Source organism: Anolis sagrei, chromosome 5, assembly GCF_037176765.1.
Source record: "Anolis sagrei isolate rAnoSag1 chromosome 5, rAnoSag1.mat, whole genome shotgun sequence".
NCBI lineage: Eukaryota > Metazoa > Chordata > Lepidosauria > Squamata > Dactyloidae > Anolis > Anolis sagrei.
The window spans coordinates 54,246,203-54,267,235 of NC_090025.1; the positions used below are offsets into that span (position 1 = coordinate 54,246,203).

The 21,033-nt window shown below is 37.2% G+C and overlaps 1 protein-coding gene across 6 annotated transcripts in view; it reads left to right on the forward strand.

Annotated features, from left to right (window-relative positions):
- Positions 1-21,033, forward strand: part of RAPGEF2 (Rap guanine nucleotide exchange factor 2) — a 189,099-nt gene that overhangs the window by 143,268 nt on the left and 24,798 nt on the right. For all 6 annotated transcript variants that reach the window (XM_060778766.2, XM_060778769.2, XM_060778768.2 and 3 more), the window contains 10 exons: positions 1,125-1,256; positions 9,880-10,057; positions 10,554-10,690; positions 12,433-12,591; positions 14,379-14,531; positions 14,840-15,004; positions 17,497-17,604; positions 17,705-17,908; positions 18,001-18,109; positions 20,202-20,448. In XM_060778766.2, the coding sequence (XP_060634749.2) occupies positions 1,125-1,256; positions 9,880-10,057; positions 10,554-10,690; positions 12,433-12,591; positions 14,379-14,531; positions 14,840-15,004; positions 17,497-17,604; positions 17,705-17,908; positions 18,001-18,109; positions 20,202-20,448 (1,592 nt within the window). The remainder of the gene's footprint in view (positions 1-1,124; positions 1,257-9,879; positions 10,058-10,553; positions 10,691-12,432; positions 12,592-14,378; positions 14,532-14,839; positions 15,005-17,496; positions 17,605-17,704; positions 17,909-18,000; positions 18,110-20,201; positions 20,449-21,033) is intronic.

Below are 21,033 nucleotides of genomic sequence, written 5' to 3' on the forward strand. Positions count from 1 at the left end.
TTTATATAAAGTGTTCAGATTGCGCAACAATACAGCGCTCGCATTATCAAAGCACAAAGTTGCAAACCATTTAACATTTCTTTTGTAACTTTGCAACATTTCTCTAGTGTTTGAATCTTTAATCCTTTTCAGGATGTATACATTTTGGAATTATACCATCAAGAATGTATACATTTATGGTGATACATTTGGGGAATACAACTCTTAGATTTGTAGTCATATCAGTATGTACATCCCTTGAAATCTGCAGATGGCTGAAGTGTTTCTCAACTTTTTAAAAATGGTATTATTTTGAAGCACAAAAGACAAATGTCATTGATTAACATATGATCACAGCAAGAATGAAAGCTTGAGGGATGGATATTTTTATATGTGAATTTGGACTTCTTACAAATACAAACAGCACAGTGTTTAGCAAACAAATAGTAGAAAATATAACAATTTGAAGACCTCACACTGTTCATTTCTAGTCTGCAATTTTTATTTCAGGGTGTCTTTTTCTGTCAAAACAATTTATTTAACTCCCATGTTGCATGATGTATGACAGTGCTTTTATATTTGTGCTTCACAAGTCAAAGCCTACTTTTCTACTCATAATTGGTTTTGTAGTGATACAGTTATCAGTAACATTGGAGACCTATCCCAAAAACCTAGGCATTTTCCTTTTTACCTTGTTTTTCAAAGCTCATATGTTTAAGCATTACTAGGTGGTTACTTGACTAAAGTCAATAGCTGCAGTCCTAAATATACTCATGATAACTGCCACTGATTCCTGTGAGACAGTTTACATGATTCTGCTGGGAATCACTTGTGACTAAGTGCACCTTCAAGTTGGGTTTTAGCAGTGTTTATGGCATTCTTGTGTTTAAAGTTATACCCCTCAATTTTTTCTGTTTGTCACATACCTTAAAAGTATAACTCTGAGATACTAAGATGGCTAAAGAAATAATCTAATCACTTGTTAAACCCTGAACACTTCTGTCCTATATTTTTAAAACTAAAATTTCTTTGAAATATTATGTACAACTTTATATTGGCCAAAAATATCTCCTGTCCCTCGCTTAAATGACTTTTAAGTACCTTGATACACATTTTAATTATATCCTTTCTATTTCTGTCTACAGCTTCCTGCAGATTTTACAAAATTGCACCTTACTGACAGTCTCCACCCACAGGTGACCCACGTTTCATCCAGTCATTCAGGATGTAGCATCACTAGCGATTCAGGAAGCAGCAGCCTTTCTGATATTTACCAGGTATGCGATCAAACAATTACAATTCCCCCACTAATCATATTTTTAAAGTTATCTTTCAACTACCCAAAAATAGTTCAGTGGAATCCGTAGTGGTTCAGTTTATGTTTTGTGCTAGTTAAATATTCCTATTACAGTGTGTGGGAAGCATGTGGTCCTCTATATCTTTTCATCTGTGGTTTCCATCATGCCTTACCATGGACTAATGGTAATTGAAGTTAGATAACCTCTGGAGGAACATAGATTCCCATGCCCTGACTTAGATCTGCACTCCACAGCAGCCTTCTACAACCAAGGAACCTTCAAGTTGCTTTTAACTATAGTGTTTCCTTTCATCCTTGGCCGTTGGCTCTTTGGGCTGGAACTAATGTGAGTTGTTACTCAACACATCTGAAAAGTACATGGTTCAGAAAGGTTGTTCTACAGAAATAAAGCTCCATCCTTTACATTTCCTGTCATACAGTCATGTATTAAATTTTCTTTTTGATAATAGACCCATTTGATTGACATTCATTTTAGAGTTACAAGCAACCCTTGGGAATAAATGCCACTTCATAGCCTAATCTTTTTGACATTCCTACTTGTTTCATGGAGGAACTAGTTTAATTTGAGCTATTAAGCATTAATCTCCCCACCCACCCATACATACAAAAAGTGTTTTGGAAGATAAATTGTGGCAATATAAGATTTTTCTGGATTTGAGAAAGTGATTAGATATGTACTGTATATAAGTCGACTTCATGCATAAGTTGAGAGCAGGTTTGAGGGCTAGAATTATAGATAAGTTGAAGATCATTCATCTGTCATCTTTCACCACTAGTTAGAGAAGGTATGGTTCCTTTTTAAAAAAGAGTTGACACACAGTACTCTCACTGACTTGTGGATAAGCCAACCCTGGTTTTGGGGTTGTTTTTTTGATTAAAATTTCTAGACTTACACATGAATATATAGAGTAATCTTCCTTTGCAGAACTCTTGCATCTTAAGCATCTACATTAATATATCTCTTTAAAGCAGTCAGTTGTGTAGACCTGGCCTTAATATTACTTACTGTGTTGTGGATCTTGTTGTATCGTTACTTTCTTCAACGTCACATTTCTGTATTTTGTTACATAGGCCTTTATAATTGCATACAGAATTAATTGTTTAGTTCCATGTTTGATTATCAAGTGAAAAAATATTAGCTGTAAACTTCATTTATGGCGTTGCATGCTCAATTAACTATTTCCTGTATTTGCTTCATAAGCAAATATTTAATAGTGCAACTTTAAGAGCAGCTGTTTGCAATGGAAATACATTCACAGATCTCCTTTGATTTGAATAAATCATGAAGCTGAATCTTGAGATGCTTTCGGCAATAATATGAGAAAATTCGTGATTAAATATTCATGTTGTTTCTAAATTTGTATGTCATGTGTTATACATAAAAGACAAATCAATTTAGGGCAAGAATTCCTTGCCAGAATGAAATATGTTATTATTCAGAAATCATTATTTGTGGGAGATCAGTGAAGTCCTCTCAAATATATTTAAAATTTTTGTTTGTTAATATTTTAGAAGGTCAGGTTAAGCAGTTTGTACTCTCCTGTAATATTGGATAGTATTTAAGCTCTTGTTAGAATTCTGTATTAACCAATTGTTGTACTCATAAAAAAATCCTATTATTTATAGTTGGAGATTTATCTTCAGAAATATGGCCGATTTATTACCTGATTAGAAATGTTCGATAGCCAGAATTCAGACACACTCTCTCCTTTGATCATGAGAATATTATCATGAAATATCATGATTCACATCAGGGTTGTTTTTGTACCATTGAGATGGACAGCCTAGCTAGTCACAAAGGACTTGTTACGGTTTACAACACTGCTTTGTTGAACAGGAAGTGTTACATAATTTGTGTATTTGTTTAAAAAGCAGCTTAAGCACATGCACTGATGTTTGATGGTTTTATGATTCAGAAAAGACCATCTATGATTGACTAGCTCTGTTCATAAATATTGGTTCCCACATGTTTTTGTCACTTGATCTGGCCATTGGCAAGTTCTCAAGAATGTGCCAGCAGGTAGTTTATCAAATTCACAGGCTGTTCTGTTAAAATTCACCTTAGAATCATAGAGATGGAAGAGACCTCATGGGCCATCCAGTCCAACCCCCTGCCAAGAAGCAGGAAAATTGCATTCAAGGCAGCCCCGACAGATGGCCATCCAGCCTCTGTTTAAAAGTACAACTTATAAATCCCTTTGCCCCCAAATGGCTGGTAGCACCCCAAACTTCTGGACATTTTCCTATGTTATTTATTTATTTATTTATTTATTTGCTATATACCCCACTCTTCTCACCCCGAAGGGGACTCAGAGCAGCTTACATAATTTTTAGGCATGGAGCAAGTTCACTTTTTAACCCCCCCCCCCCTTTAGTGGTATTTGTATTTAAATTATAATGCTACTTCCCCTGCTCTTCTGCAACATATGTTCTTTTTGAACAGGTTATACCCTTCATTGCATTATTCCAATCATAGGAGTCATCCCACCAGTCTTTGTTATGCTTGTAAAGTTATATTTACCTTTCTGCATTAGAACTTCAAGGTCATCTTCCCAAACTCTTGTGCTTTGTTGTATATCCATTTGAATCTTTGTTCTTACATATTAATCTGTCAGTTTTTCTGTGGATCCTATTCTATCACTCAGCTTCTTCTGTAGAAATCACATCCTTGTATTTAGAGCTTGGCTTTGGACTGATGTTTGAACTATCATCTCCAGTCCCCCAAGGATTTAGTTTGCTGTGCTTGCCATGTCACTACCAAAAATTTACTTCCATGTTGCCATGAGATGTAGCTCATATGTAGCCAGCACTCTTTCATCTATGAAGTGAAGACAATGGTCCCAGAAGCCTCTCACATCGACACTATCTAAATAGCCAGTCATTAACTTTTAGTATCTTCCTGTCTCCATGTAATCGTTTATCTTTCACTAGCAGAATGGGCGACTCTACCACTTGTGCCTGAAGACCCCATGAGCTTTCTGCCCAAAACTTCATAGTCTGAGGTGATCAGTTCAGCAGTATTCTTAGTTATACCATTGGTATCCATATAAATAAGGAGAAGAGAATACTGATCTTTGTTTCTGATGATTTTTAGCAGATTGTCAGTGACATCCTGGATACATGTGCCAGGAAGACTGCATGATCCCTAATTCATCTTATCAGGTTAGCAGGCAGATGCTTCTGTACCTCTGAGCAATGAGTCCCCAACCACCTTTCTTTTCTTCTGGTTGTAGTTGGGAGTCATATTGGCTCCTTCCTTGGCATATGGCACACATGTAAGACGCAAGACCCTCGGGCTGGATCTGGTCTGCCACGTCATTTTATGTGGCCTGCTAGGCATTCAGTGCCAGGGCAACAGTACATTTATACAGTCTTACACTTACAAACGTCCCTTTGAAGGCAACCATAAGGTTGATTATGTGGCCCTTGGTGAACATTTGTTTGGCACTCCTGGCATTTTGGAATTCTTCATTACATGTTTCCTTTTTGAGCGTCTCCACTACTGCTATTATCATGGAGATGCAAGAAGCTGGAGAGGTTTTGAATCTCTTCTGTATGGTCCTGACAATGATTTTACTGTGGTGTACTCACTGTTAAGAGGTCTCTTAATTTTCGAGGGCAGTTTCTTCCCATTCGTCTTGTAATTCTACTCAGAAGGTCCTCATGTTCTCTAATGCAGTGTTTCTCAAACCCTGCTCCTCCAGATGTTTTGGACTTTAGGTCCCAGAAATTCCAACCAGTTTACCAGTTGTTAGGAATTATGGGAGCTGAAGTTCAAAACATGTGAAGGAACACAGTTTGAGAAACACTACTTTAATGCATTGAAGTGCCTAACAAATAGCTGCAGTGCACTGAACTTCTCTTTCAAAGGAGCAACAAATTTACACTTGCCGCAGGTGAAGTTGATGAGATTTTCTGGCTAAAATACAAACACTGCACATACAGCAGACAACTATGAATTCTTCTCAATTTCTGCAGTTACTTCTGGTCACTTCCATCCTTGACTAGAGAATCATGTTGCTTCTTAGTTTTACCCATATTCCTTGAAATTAACCTTCAGGGAAGCTATGACATCCCTGCAAAATTAGCATGATTGAGCCAATTCCTTCAGAGATATGATAGCATTGCCTCTGGGCTAAGCAAAGGACCTGCACTCCTCAACAGTTGCCATAACTTCACTGGTACTAGGGGTCATATTGACAGAGATTGTTGTGACTGTGGAGTCAAAGCGTCACCTTTTTTGCCTATTCTGCTGCCGCTGCCAAATAATAACCACCATGGCTGCTGCCAGTTGATCACTCTGCGTTGCTTCCCTCTAACATCATCCACTGTCTGTGCCAACAATGTGTTTTTCAGTGCTTTCAGGTTAGCTGGCCCATTGTGTTTGACCACCATTTCTGTAGTTATTTTTGGGACTTCATGCTGCTTTCACTTCTTGTTTTGCTGTGAGTCTTCTTTATGCAACTCAAAAGACTCAAGAGCAGGTATGAGCAAACATTTTGCCCTAGTGTTGCATTGCAGGCCCAGTCAAGAGGCCTAGGAGGAGACAGGGTTAGGGGCAGAGCAGGCCAGGGAGGAAGCAGGGCTGGGGATGGGGCTAGAGGCGGCAGGGGCAACTCACCATAAGCCTTTCCTCCCTGGGAGGAGGGTGAGGCTTGGGAGCTCCCTCGGCCCCCACCTACCTCCTCTCCCAGGCCAGGCTCATGCCGGCATCAGGACGGGACTTGCCGGGAGAAGGGAGAGGCAGGTGGGGGCTGAGGGGACTTTGGAGCCCCTTCAGCCCTCTCCTGCCTCATCCCCCGGTTTGTGCTTCAGCTGTTATCAGGACAGGGCTGCTCATTCCTTATTCCAGGAGGAGGGCCCAAGGAAGGCACATGGTGGGTTGAGAGCACTCCAGAGGTCTTGCAGCCACCGCATGCCTTTCTTCCTCATCCTTTCAGTGAGCCACTGCATCCTTATGCACATAGGACAGGGAAAATTTGGGGGCCTGGACAGTGGCGCACAGGGGGCCGTCTCTGGCCTTCGGGCCTTAGTTTGCTCATTTTTTAAAAAGTCATAGAGGACTTTTAAAAAGCCCCCAAAGAGGATTAGGGAAATACCCCCCAATCATTTTGATATGAGTAATAATACCCTTCCCTAGAAGGGATGGCAAATTTTACTGACCATTTGTGGACAAAAGTATTGCTTTCATTCAAAATGTACTGCCTCCAGTGTCCCATGTTAAGCCATTGTGACACCTACCCTTGCTTAAAGTGGATAAATGTTTTCATGATTTCATTGATTTAAAAAGTGAATGAAGTAATATGGACTCTTAGATTTCATTCATTACAGGTCCTTTAGTACAGGTGTATGGCATGCTTTTGAGATTATGTAGCATTCACCTTGCTATGCAACATGAAGCACTTATTTCAATTCTATTAGAACTGGAAAAGGTCTGGGATGTACATCCTGTTAAACAAATTCACTTTAAGAAGACTGTTTGTCCTTTTATACATCTGCTTGATCTTTAGTGCTTTACCTATGCTTTGTAAGCATTAGCTTGAAAGCGGTGGTTTTGAGAACATTCTCAGTAGATTCTTCATCTCCTTAAAATTATAACACTTGAAGCTTAGTAGCTGCTATGACACTAAATCCACGTCTGAGGAAAAAGCAACTTGTTTTTTTTTTTTAGAGGACAGGCAGATATGTGGGAGATTTATTAAATGTTTGGTCTTAAAATGTATTTACCTCTGGGTACCTTTTAATGACCTAAAGATATATACAGCTGTTTTTCTTCTTCTCATTTTTGTATGATCTATAGCAGACTTGACTTGGCATATAGTAAAATTTGTCTGGTGTAATCACAGTGACTTCATGTATTCCCCTGCATCCAAGTAATTTTTATTTGTCTGTTTGGGGCGGAGGGGGGGGTTAGATCCATTTATAGCATTGTTTAGTCTCTTTGTTTGATAGCTTAGCTCTTTGAAAGCAGTTTTTCTGAACTGCCAGCTAATGGTTGGATAACAGGGGAAAGTGGGGAGTGGAGGGATACTTCCCATTGCTAGATGGGCAGCAGGAATTGCAGCCAAGGGCCATGGCTTGCTCACATACAGTCTATTCCTCCCACCCTGGCATTTAGCATCCTCTGTGTGGCAGTTTTACTAACTGTATTTTGGGAATCGACTTGCTTCCTTAAGTACTTCCGCCATTCTTGGCATTCGTAAAGCACACTGAGTTCTCATGTTTATTAGTGGTTTTCTTAGCTGATTATTGGTTATTTAAAATGAACAATTACTGTTACCTGAATACAGTATATGTTAACACAATATTATCATGATTGTGTATCTCTTGGAAGAGCCTAAAGATGATGTTAAATAATTACGTTATAGAAATTATGGTGAAATCATGACCTTATTTTCACAGAATTATAAAGATTCTTGTAAGTAATCTAATTTAATTTCTGCTCAATTCACCTAAAGCACACTGACAAATTGTGGTTAAATGACCAATACTAGATACTGCTATAAAAGAAGAGCCCGTCTCTTCCACATGGTAACCTGTTTAAATTCCCTTAGTGTGATGTAGTTTCTCCTGATTGGTTCCTTATTATTTTCATCCATTGGTTCTAGACTTGGAAGTGACAGCAAACATTTCGGCTCCATCAGAGAGTCCAGAGTATAGCCAAAGGGAAAATATAAATAACCTAGTTAAACCAATCATCACATCTATAGAATAGTCTCCAGAGTGAACGGAAGCCAGTTTGAGACAGGGAATCTCACAGAACATCCCAGAGAATTAAAGTAACTAGGGGAAACTGCTGCCACAGTTTCCTATAATGAGAATAATACTCTTTATATATATTTCAGCCCATCTCCCTGAAAGGATTCAGGGCGGCTTACAACATCAATAAATAAAATGAATTATATATGCAAAGTAAAAATAAACCAGACAATAACATGGCAAATCAAATTAGTATGTAGGCAAAAGCCATTATATTGCAGCAATGGCCAAGAGAAAAGCAAGGAATAGATTTAGTGCCAAAGCTTTATCACATTACCAGCATTCACAGTATCTCAAAGGAGGTATATTTATTTACACTGAGCAATTTGGGAAGTATGTAAAAGAGAAAAAATGAGAATGAAGTCCATATTCCATTGCTTACCAAACCATGAATCTCAGTTGTAAATCTGTGACAGAGTAAGGAGACAATCAGCAAGAGAAACAAAAGCAAGCTCCAGGATCCAATATTTATAAGCAAAACTCAGTGCAGATTCAGTGAACCAATTAGCCATGGCATTCCAACATAGCCATGGCATTCCCATATTTGTCAGCTGTGTGAGAAACTGTATTCCTTGTCTTGTGGTAGTAACACTAATTAACAAAGCATCTTCTCTTGCCTTGAAAGTGCTAGTCCAGCAGAAGCTCTTGTGCAAAGAGAAAAGTAGTAACTCCTAGAGTTCTTAGAGCACAGACCTAGCACTAGCAGTCTGGAAATCTCCATGATAGGTTTTTAGGTATTTTGTAACCACTGTGTGTTCTCTTAACTTTCTCTCTTCTGCGCTAAACATGCCTAGCTCTTTAAACTGTTCATCGTTGTTGGATAACTCATTGTGTAATGGGTGCCGAGCTTTGAGGCCACCGATCACATAGTGGTCAATTAGTTCCTCACTTGTTGCTTCTGCATTTCTCTTTATACTAGGTCCAATAGGATTATGGGCTCAAATCCATCTTATGGTCCCCTATGACATATAGATCTCTTTTATGTATATCTGCTAACAACAGATGTCTCCACCCTAAATTTGTGCCTTTGATGATAGTGCAACACTTTGAATACCTTAATTCTGTCCCAGTGTCCCTGCCTGATGGAAATTGTGTAGTTTGTATTCTTTCCAGCTAGATGCTATCAGCATATTTGATAAGTGTCACCATGACACTTCCATTCAAATAATTTTGAAATAATGTTGAAGAGCACAACACAAAGGAATAAATCAATCCTTGCAGCTTGATGTAGAATCATTAATGGGAATTTGTTTGATATGTTTACTTGCCCAAATGTAGATCTGCTTAAGAACAAAATGATAGTAACTCATTTTTACAATAATATCAGATAGAAAATCATGGAAATGTTGTGCTCTTCTGGAGTCAAGATGTAGTATGTTCATGGTATTCTCATGCTCTGGCAGTCTAGCCAGACAAGTGTAAATTAAGAGGGAGAAAGATAGTCTGGCATCACCTATTGATAAACTTATGTTGGCCCTTAGCAGCACACATTGTTATCAACAATTGAGGAGTTCTTATCTGCCTGTTGACAGACCAACTACTTATATATTATTCTAGAATTTTATCAGGTGTTGATGTTAGGATGACAGATCCACCTTTTCCCACTTTTGAAGATAATGTCATTTTCTAGTTTACAGCCTTCTAACACCTGAGTTACTATTTATGAGAATTCACAAAGATTATACCCAGTATCTCTGAAATAAATTTTGCAAGTTCTTTCAGACCAAGAAGTATAGTTCTTGTATGTTTACATGTTGTTAATTATGATATATCATACCAAAACACTGAATTGTAAATTTAGAATATTTTTATCATCATTCCAGGCCACAGAAAGTGAAGCTGGTGACATGGACTTGAGCGGGTTACCAGAGACAGCAGTGGATTCTGAGGATGATGACGATGAAGAAGATATTGAGAGGGCTTCTGATCCGCTGATGAGTAGAGATATTGTTAGAGACTGCTTAGAAAAAGACCCAATAGACAGAACAGATGATGATATTGGTAAGATAATATGGAAGCCAGAAAGAGGGCTTTTCCTTTAGTAGGATTCTGGATCCTTCCAGAATTACTTTTTCCAAAGCTTAATTGAATGAATTAGAACTCAAGACAAGAATATAAAATCAAATATCATGAAATTGACTATCACTATTTGTCAAATGTATACATACTTGATAGTTGCATTGCCTGATCCTGTTGAACCATAAGCAGTTGTTTTTGTTCCTTCATTATTGTTATTATTTTTTCATATATCACATAAATTACAGAAAACTAGAATAGCTTTAAGGAATATTATACTTAACAGTTCAATCAATAGATGGGATGTGTTGAGATGAGAACCCTTTTAACATAAATGCTTAATGTAATCCATCTCTTAGACAAACAGGATATTTTTGTGAAATAGAACATTATGGAGTAATCTTAGTTTCAGAATTCTTAACTTTTCATACAAAGATGGTTGCTTACATATGTGTAACTCACTTCACCCACTCTCTTTTAGAGCAACTATTGGAATTCATGCATCAGTTACCAGCTTTTGCTAATATGACAATGTCAGTGAGGAGAGAACTCTGTGCAGTGATGGTGTTTGCAGTTGTAGAAAGGGCAGGGACCATAGTTCTAAATGATGGAGAAGAGGTGAGTAAATTGTAACTACATGAATCTCCTAAAAATACCAAACAAGGAAATAATGTAGTACTGTTTATTTTAATATATTGAATTCAGTATGGATTAAGTAGCTTGCTTAAATGTGGGCATTTCAATTAGATTGATACATTGCTTTTATATGAATTTGATTGTATAATGTCTGACTGCTGCACCCAAAATAATTAGAATTGTAAGCAGAGGTAATGTGGTGTCGCGCTTTGAGTGTTGGACTATGACTATGACAGGCAGCATTCAAATCCCTGCCTGTCCATGGAAACCTGCTAAGTGACCTGGGACAAATCAAACTTTCTTAGCCTCAGAGGAAGACAAAGGCAACTCCCCTTTGAACAGATTTCGCCAAAAAAATCTCAGCAAGTTTTGGTTGTGTGCCTCAAAGCAGTTTCTGATGTCTGGCAACCCTAGACATCAGGGTTGCTTGACTGTTGCTTTCTTGGCCTGTAGGACTCTCTCCTGCTTTTTGACTGGAGCCAGGCTTGCCCAAGCTTTCACACTCAGCTTAAATTGATTTTAGAGTGAGATGGAGAGAAGTGTCATTGTGCCTTCTGCTCCTTCTTTGTCTTTGGCAGCATTGTCCATTTCAAAATTCCTGAATAAAACATGCAGATTTTCAACACTTCAGTGCCAGGCAGGCATCTAGCTACTGCATGCAAAGAGAGTGTGCAGTGGTTTCAGATTTTATAGGTTTTATAAGCCATATGGCTAAAATACTAAGGGTTTCTAACTACTATTTGTGCTGTACAGAATACACAGAAATAATTCCTTTGTTTTCTTATCCAGAAATAAGCTCAGAAATGTGCTCTCATTTTTTATCAGGAAGGTACATCTGGTCCTCCACATTTGTGGAGTTACTCTTGTGAATTTGATTACTCTTGTAAATTTAATTACTATTTGATTAAAACACACTCTCTAGGAACATCAGGTTCTCCAGTGTATCTCTGTGGTTAACTTCCAGCAAAAGTTGACTATAGACTCATACTGAAGGACCTTAAAAATTCCTACAGAGGGGACCTAGTAATCTCTAGGTTATCTAGTGCTATTCTGTGGCCAACTTTCTATGGAAGTGGACCATAGAATTGTGCTGAGGTACCTTGAGATTCTTAGTGAGATGTTTTCTCAGACAATTTTTATTTGTGGCTTTTCGTTTTCATGGGCAGGGGCGGCTCAACCATTACGCAAAGTAAGCATTTGCAGTATAGTTGATTTTACCCAGGGGCGCTCTTGAGGCACTCTTGGGGGAAAATAGACCTTGACATATGCAAGTTGTAGGTACTGGATGTGTAGTTCACCTACAATCAAAGAGCATTCTGAACTCCACCATTGATGGAATTGAACCAAATATGGCACACAGAACTCCCACGACGAACAGAAAATATATATCAATGATTGGTTGGTGGGGGGGGGGGGGGGCAAAATACTGTTTGCTTACCATTGAAAATTACCTAGGGCCGCCTCTGCTCATGGGTGACTTGTGCCCTTAACTACAACAAATGTGATGGTTGACTGTATTTCTATATTCTATGTTTAGGTAACTTTTGTTAGCAAAGTATCCAGCAAAGTAGTGCCGCACCATACACATCTGAGAATGTGAAGTATGTATAGCTTATGCCCACATCTCAATTACTAAAAGAAAAGAAAATTTGTATAATTCTGCCTGCAAAAGTGAAATTACTTTGCTTTGTTTGCACGTTGTACATGCTGTGTTTCATTTTCAGCTGGACTCCTGGTCTGTTATTTTAAATGGTTCTGTGGAGGTCACGTATCCTGATGGAAGAACAGAAATCTTATGCATGGGAAACAGTTTTGGTGTTTCTCCTACCATGGACAAAGAATACATGAAAGGAGTAATGAGAACCAAAGTGGATGACTGCCAGGTAGAACTTGAAATGAGTCCTTAAAATAGTATGCTCGGTTTTGAATGGTTTGATCACAATATAATTTAGTGTTTAGTTTAGCATTACAAGTCCAAGTTCAAGGATACTGATAAATTGCAGTGAACTAAAACATGTGACATGGGAAAGTGCAGGATGGGGAGAGAGTGAGTGAACCCAATGAATGTTCATACAACATTAAATCATAACTTAAAATTATATCTGAATGAAGCTGTTAAATTAGGTTCATATGAAAATAATAAGATAAAAGTACTATTCCATTATCTGGGTGGAGGCCACTAGGGGGGCACTAGAGAGAGAGAGAGAGAGAGAGTCCATTTTATGGATTGAAGAAGGAACCATTTCCCCGTTTTCCTTTTGTTCTCTCCACCCATGTCCCTCTTGTGGAAACAACCCTTGTTTATGATATAGGTAGGGAAGAGGGGGAATAACCAGCAAAACCGGGGGAAATGGTTTTCCTCATTCAATTCCCCCCCCCCCCCCAAATAAAATGGACCATACTTCTCTTTCTATCGTCCCCTAGTGACCTCTGACTGGATAATGGGACAGTACCAAGATAAATGTATGGTGGTCTAATCTAGAAAAAAGGAAAAATGTTTTTCACTGTGAAGTGAAACGTTTCTCTTAAATATGGGCATAGACAATCAATATCTACTATTCATAGGAATGATTTAGCAAATTCCAGAGATTTGAAGACTAATAAGTTTGATGTTTTAAGATAAACATAATATATTTATTAACATGTTATAACCGCACTACACAATGGTAGTTTGATAACTCTTTGAACACACTGGAATTCTGGAATTTATAGTTTTGTTAGGTACATCACATTATTTGCTTTACTACCCTGAACTGTACTATTGAGTTTAAAATATCTCAGTAAACTATAAATCCCAGGGTGTTCTTAAACTGAGCCATGGCATTTAATTGCATAGTATTGATATATCGTATAACAAAATTAATTGTCAAGCCTTGGTAATGATAAGAAACTTGGAATGTAATGTATATTGCTCAATTTAGAAATATCCAATGTGCTTGGAAAGATGAGGCCTACATGCCTGATGGAAATATTCACAGATTTTGTTTTTATTTGCTTATGATAAGAAATACTATCATGATGATAGAGAAGAAATAGCTATTTAATTTAATAGTTGAAACCACATGAGAGGAATTTGCCTTCCATCAGTCATTTTTTATATGCCTTTGAGACAGAAGCTAGAAGTTTCCCTAAACAAAATGTCAACAAACTTTTATTTGGGGAATTAGAAGAGGGGGAATAGTGATATGAGATTACTGTAATAGTCATTAATTCACATACTGAATCAATTAATTATGCATTTTCCTAAGGCAAGTATGATAGTAGAATTTATCATACTTGTTTATGCAGCAACTTAGTGTAGCAGAAATTATAGAAAGGCACATTTGTTCATTCACTGTGTAAAATCATGCTAACATTGTAAAGACAGAACAAAAAAATCTTGTTTATAATAACCTTCTCAATTATCAGTTATTCCGAAATAGAAATTGTAAAATCTGTGCAATTTTATTTTCCTGTCTAAAGTATCATATGTTTGATAAAAACAAATTTAGAGGAATAAGCATTTTTCTAAATGCAAAGTTAAATCAAGGAAAAATAACTGACATTGTATTTTAATCAATCTGACCATGTCAGAGTTCTGACTTCACTGTTTCTGTTCAATTGGCAAAAATAGCAAGAAAAAATAATTTTGTTTTAAGTTTCACCTTTTGCGATATGTCTTCTTTTCTAGTTTGTGTGCATAGCCCAGCAAGATTATTGTCGCATCCTCAACCAAGTCGAAAAAAATATGCAAAAGGTAGAAGAAGAAGGAGAAATCGTTATGGTAAAAGAGCATAGGGAATTGGATCGCACTGGAACAAGAAAAGGACATATTGTTATCAAGGTATATTTTGAATATCACAGGGAACATAATGGCAATTTTTATATAATATTATATATGAAGAGATATTCTCATTATCTAGGTTTAATATATATCTTAATGCAGTACTAATATTCTCCTATTTTATAGATATTCTATCATAATAATTTATAGAGGGGGGGAACCCATTTTTTAAAAAAATTCAGAGCATTTTTATTGCAAATATAGTCCAGTAACTACACCATGCTATATTAACTTTAACAAAAGAGACAAGAAGTTACAAGAAGAAAATCATTCATGTGCATTAATGTTTGAACATTTACGTTTTATAGGGGACGCCGGAAAGGTTAACAATGCATTTGGTGGAAGAACATTCAGTCGTGGATCCAACATTTATAGAGGATTTCCTGTTGACTTACAGAACCTTCCTTTCCAGTCCAATGGAAGTGGGAAAGAAGTTATTGGAATGGTTCAATGATCCTAGCCTCAGGGATAAGGTTGCATTCATAATGACTTTCTAAAGTTTAGATGTCTGTATTCTAATATATGTCAGTTGGGGGCTATAACAAATGATAAACCTGTATTTTGATGAAAAGCCAGGGACATTATTTTTTTCCAGTGAGGAAAACATTTCCGCATAGATGAAAAGACTATAGTTTTTTATTCTGCCTTATTATTTCAGTACTTGTATCTAAATGAACCAGTAATATGGCTTTCTTCATCTAAAACTGAAAGTCAGTTAAACTATTTCATTCATTTATGGTTTTGAGAATATGCTTTCACATCTTACCTTCACACCTATCATTTAGTTCAGAAGACGTTTTTTTAAAAAAATTCTATCTTACAGGAGGTTGAAATTTAGTTTTCCATTTGATCTGAGGGTATAATAAAACTGTTCTGAGGAATTAGTGAGGACTAAATATACTGAGTACTTGTGACTTAAAAACAGTAGTATAAAGGAGTATAAATATATTTACAGGTTCTTCTCCCTTTCCCTGGTGTCCTTTTGTGTATTAAAATTAGTAAATGCTTTGGGGGAGATTGGAATGAGGAACGCTAAGTTTCTTTGATTTGTTTTATATATTAAAAGTAGCAATTCCTGTTTATGGCTTATGTTACCTAATACCTAAATGAGCAGTTTGTGTGTAGCCAGATTTCATGTACCTAGTATTTTTACTTAAAGGTGTGATGGAATGAGAAATGAATCATGGAAGGCTAAGCCACTGTGCTGAGCTTTATTCATTTTTTTGTTCCAAATTGTGGGGTTTTTGGATTAATGTAGTTCTGCTGTTTTCTTTAGCACTAAGATACACATCCATCACTATACATAGAGTGAAATCTTGTGTTCTGTTCTCATCTTTCAACATCACATAGTCTATGTTCCACATATTAACTTTTAGAAATCTGCTAAATTAGGAAGCCTTAATTAATACTAGTCTGCAATTACCTTAATGTTGGAGGCATCTCAAGAAACAGGGATTTTTCTTGAAAACACTATATCCAGTCATATCCAAGAATTTATTTTCATGTTGAAGTCTATTTCTGTATTATTAGAGTTCAGATTACTGTACACAAAGACTAATAAATTTAGTATTTTATAAATGCATGCAAATGGCAGTTGTATTAGCTGTCTATTATTGAAATAAGTATAATGATTAGTGGCTGTTGATCAGGCATGGGAAACCCAGGCTTGCGGTGCAGCTCTGGTCCCTTGAGCTCTTGCCTCTGGTCCCAACCTGGGCCCTAGTTGTGTGATATAGCTCCAGCCTTACCCCTTCCGAGTCACATGCAACTGTGCAGAGCTCTCCTAGGAGCTCTGCACAGCCATGTGTCAAGTCCTCCTTTTTGCGGGATGACATGGTAGGCTGCTGTGTCCTGCAAAAAGGACACACAGCTGCGTGGGGCTTGAGAGCCTCACACAGTCACATGTCACCCCCTTCCTATTTGTGGGAGGACATGATGGGCCATGAAGAGGAGCTTCTTGCAGGCACACGTGGCTGTGCGGGGCTCCCAAGAACCCCACAAAGCCACATGTGAAACCCTCCCCCTTCCCAGGTGCCAACCACCCTCTGTTCTCTCCCTTCATCAGCAAACTGCCCTCAGTCCCCCCACTTCACCAATCTTCGACTTTTCCCCATCCAGGCCTGCCCCAGCATGTGGCCCTCTTCCAACAAGTTTGCCCATGCCAGCTATTGATAGTAAGTTAATGTGCTGATGTTGCAAGAGTGAAGTCTCTCCTTTGAACTAAAGTAGCATAACTAAAAAGCATATTACAGGAACATGCAAAATCTAACATGACTTTCGGGCATCACTAAAATTATTTTTGAACATTTTAAAAAAGCTCTTAATAGTTCAAAGCTGGCTCCCTTAGAAAACACGTCTTGCACTGTTTTCTAGGTTGATTTTAGCAAAATAGCAAGTATTCACAGTTGTTAATTATGTCAAGGAAGATTGGGGAAAAAATCTACTGACTGATTGGTCCAGTCATTGTTATAAGACTGAAGGAAATGTATTTAAATTGTTTTTCTTTTTAAATATTTTTAAATGAATCCCACAAAGTTCTATACTCTTAAGACTACAACTTTTTCTTTGAGGTTGATAGCTTTGGAGATTGAAAAGAATGCTAAGAAAAAAAATAGAAGCAAGCAGTTTAAGTTTTCTTCTTGAATGGTCTGGGGTTTGTCAAAGGAAAATGAGATGTCCTTTCTGATTGGTAGCATTTTGACATATGTAGTTTACTGAAGGAACTGTGGTAGAGTTTCTCACCATATGCTCTATGGTTAGATATATGATGCCAATATTTTGTTTCCTGAAAAGACAGTGTAGCTAGATTTTGAACATCCATTAACCCTGGGCTTTTAAAAACAAAATGTTACGTGATCAATTGGGGAACCGTATGTTCATGTATAAAATATTAAACCAGGTGAAAACAACTATTTAAAATATATTTATGTGAAGAATCTGCCTTAATGTTATATTCTTCCTACAGGTAACACGGGTAGTATTGTTGTGGGTGAACAATCACTTCAATGATTTTGAGGGAGATCCTGCAATGACTCGTTTTTTGGAGGAATTTGAGAACAATTTGGAAAGAGAGGTATGAATATTAAGCAAGAAGGAATAGCTTCTAATGCTATATTCTGGCCAAGGTATTTACATCTAATCGTTCTGCATTCATTTTTTTTTCCTCTCTGCAGAAAATGGGTGGACATCTAAGGTTGCTAAATATTGCATGTGCTGCTAAAGCAAAACGAAGAACAATAACCTTAACGAAGCCATCGCGGGAAGCCCCTTTACCTTTCATATTGTTGGGAGGATCTGAAAAGGGATTTGGAATTTTTGTTGACAGTGTGGATTCAGGTAGCAAAGCTACAGAAGCAGGCTTGAAACGTGGTGATCAGGTTTGTAATCTAAATTTGGTTTGTTTGTTTTTGAAATTGTGAGAATTAAACGTAAAGAGAAAGACATTATGATATTTCATTTTTTCCCCTAGATATTAGAGGTGAATGGCCAAAATTTCGAAAACATTCAGCTATCAAAAGCCATGGAAATTCTTCGAAATAATACACATTTATCGATCACTGTGAAAACCAACCTATTTGGTATGTTATAAAGCATACTTTCAGTGTCAGTTGTATTCTAATATACTAATTTTACTTCTGTATGTATCTGCATAAGACTACTTCTGTTCATTGAACTGAAACTGAGTTTTGAAAGTGATTATTTTGCTTTTTAAAAGAAGTCCCAAAATTATTTGAGTTCATCAAATGGGGAAGAATTGAAACCAGTAGCAGTTTAGAGTGGGGTCAATACTTTTTTGTTCTCAAACTAGTTCTTGGTTGGATGGTTGGCTCTGATTCTGCAAATGTACTCCTGGATACCACTAAAATGTGATCCTCCAAGATCAGGACTGAATTCAGAAGTGGTACTAAAACCTGTGTCTTCAGAGGGAGTGTAGTAACGCCATTCAGTGCAGGCTGAATCCGTCTCCCTTATCTTGTGTTTTCACTGAATAGAAGCACCTCTCTTTTTTTGGATTAAACTTTAACTTGTTTTGGGTTGTTGTGAGTTTTCTGAGCTGAATGGCCATGTTCCAGAAGCATTCTCTCCTCATGTTTCGCATGCATCTATGGCAGGCATCCTCAGAGTTTGTGAGGTCTCCGGAACATGACTATACAGCCCAGAAAATTCACAACAACCCAGTGATTCCGGCCATGAAAGCCTTTTACAATACATTTAGCTTGCTTTCTCTCATCCAGCCTTTTACTTATGATATCTGTTTAGAATTTAAAGTAGCTTCCGTGGAGCTGGATGGAAAGGAGAAATAGACTTGGGTATCATTAGTAGACTGGTTTATTTATTTATTTATTTACGGCATTTGTAGCCCTACTTTCTCAGCCTTACAGCGACTCAAGGCGGCTCACAGCATGTGTCTTTCAAACTCCCAAGACCTTTCACTATTTTAAATAGCATAAGGAACAAATGGAACTGTGGGGTACTTCAAAGGCCAGTGGTCATGGGGTTAACCAGGTGTAATTGTGCAGAGTATGGTAGAAACAGTTTACATGTTGTTTTAAGCCAACCTTGAGAAATAGTCTGTACATTACGTTGTTCTGCCACCTGCATTTTGATGTAATAGCTGAAAATGCTGAGATAATATGACTATACTGTTAGTTGTAAGCGGAAGAAATAATTGATTTGAATAATTTCTTCATTACGTTCCTGATTTTTTTTTAAAAGTAGGTGATAATTTTTTTGAAATAGGCAATAAATTGTCCTGCAGTTCAGACTTACACGTGTCTTTTAATAAGTAGACAGTTCTTATTCACGGGCTCATTCCCCAGTAAGGGAATATAGAGTTCTAATCCTAAAATACAAGTGATAGCTTCTCAACTTTAGGATAGATTAAGGTCAGAACCAACTTGTGCTAATATATTCTGATGTCATACATAAAATACATAAGTAGGCAGACATTATGCATGTTAGCATAATGTTTTAATATTAGCAAAGGCAGATTAAGTTGTCACGTAGTGAATGTTATTCTGGAATTGCTGTAAAACGTGTAGTGTAAAGTCGCCAAAGTTATTTGTTGAAGCTGACTGCTACAGGCTACAATACTTTGTAACTTTCCTATTAATATGGTGAGAAAACTTCTGTGACCTCTCTGTTATGGCTCATCACTGCCACCATAGCACCACCATACTTTGTGACTTTATGGAAAGACAATGTGTTAACACTTTTCACATCTCATAAATAAGGTCTGCCATGATTTTAGCAGCATTCAGTCCTAAAAGCTCCATCATGTAGAAGAAAAGAGATGCTACAAGGAGTCAGTGTAAGAGTAAATCTGGAGAATTTGGCAGAATACAGCAGTGTATCCAAAGTCAAACCATTTTCATATTTGATTACTAGTAACAATATTTTATATCCTATTTATTTATTATTTATTTTATTTCTACCCCGCTCTATCTCACCCCGAGAGGGACTCAGAGTGGTTTCCAAATTTTGGAAATATTCAATGCCGCAATCATGCAAAAATCAAACAGTACATACCACAATTAACCAATTAAAATCAATAAACAAATTAAAAAAATTAAAAACTTTGTCTAGGTTGCTTCTTATACAAGATGTATATGGTAATTTCTCCTGTATTGTGTTTTCTATATGTTTTCCATCTTCTCTGTTGCTTTGCAGTTTTTAAGGAACTTCTAACAAGGTTATCTGAAGACAAAAGAAATGGTGCTCCTCATCTACCTAAAATTGGTGATATTAAAAAAGCGAGCCGTTACTCTATCCCAGATCTTGCTGTTGATGTAGAGCAGGTGATAGGATTGGAAAAAGTAACCAAGAAAAGCAAAGCCAACACTGTTGGTGGACGAAACAAGCTAAAGAAGATACTCGACAAAACCCGCATCAGTATCCTCCCTCAAAAACCATATAAGTAAGTGTGACATACAGCACTACAGAGTTTTCCTCTGACTCATACATAGTACATTAGCTTAGATATCTGACTCATTCTTGTCTCATCTTTGACAGCTGAGAGGAGGAGGGAGGAGGAGTCAAGGCTAATTTAGTAACTCTGCAGTTACCTATTTGGTTTCTCACAGCATTTTAAAAAGAGCATTCTACACTGATAATGCTTTAGGTTGTTTTTTTCCCCACATCGTTTGCAGCATAAAACAGAAAAATAGAAGTTTAAAGTAACAACCATAATTTTAATGCAAAAGAGGAAGATGATTCAATCATGGCCCATCTTGCAAATTCTGCCAAAGCAGTCACATTAATGTTCTGGTGCCCTTAATTCCATACTGATATGTAGTCATTTGCACTGATATGTGGTTTCAGGCATTAGAAGAAATTGATCATTACAATTTCCCCCATAGTTTTTTCATATCATCCTTGTTTGCCTATTGAACCAAATATTCATAATTTCACTATATTATGTTTTCATTCGTAATCATCATGTGCACTTTGTTACCTATCAGTCTTATTGGCTATATGATTTGATATTTCCACTTTTCCTTCT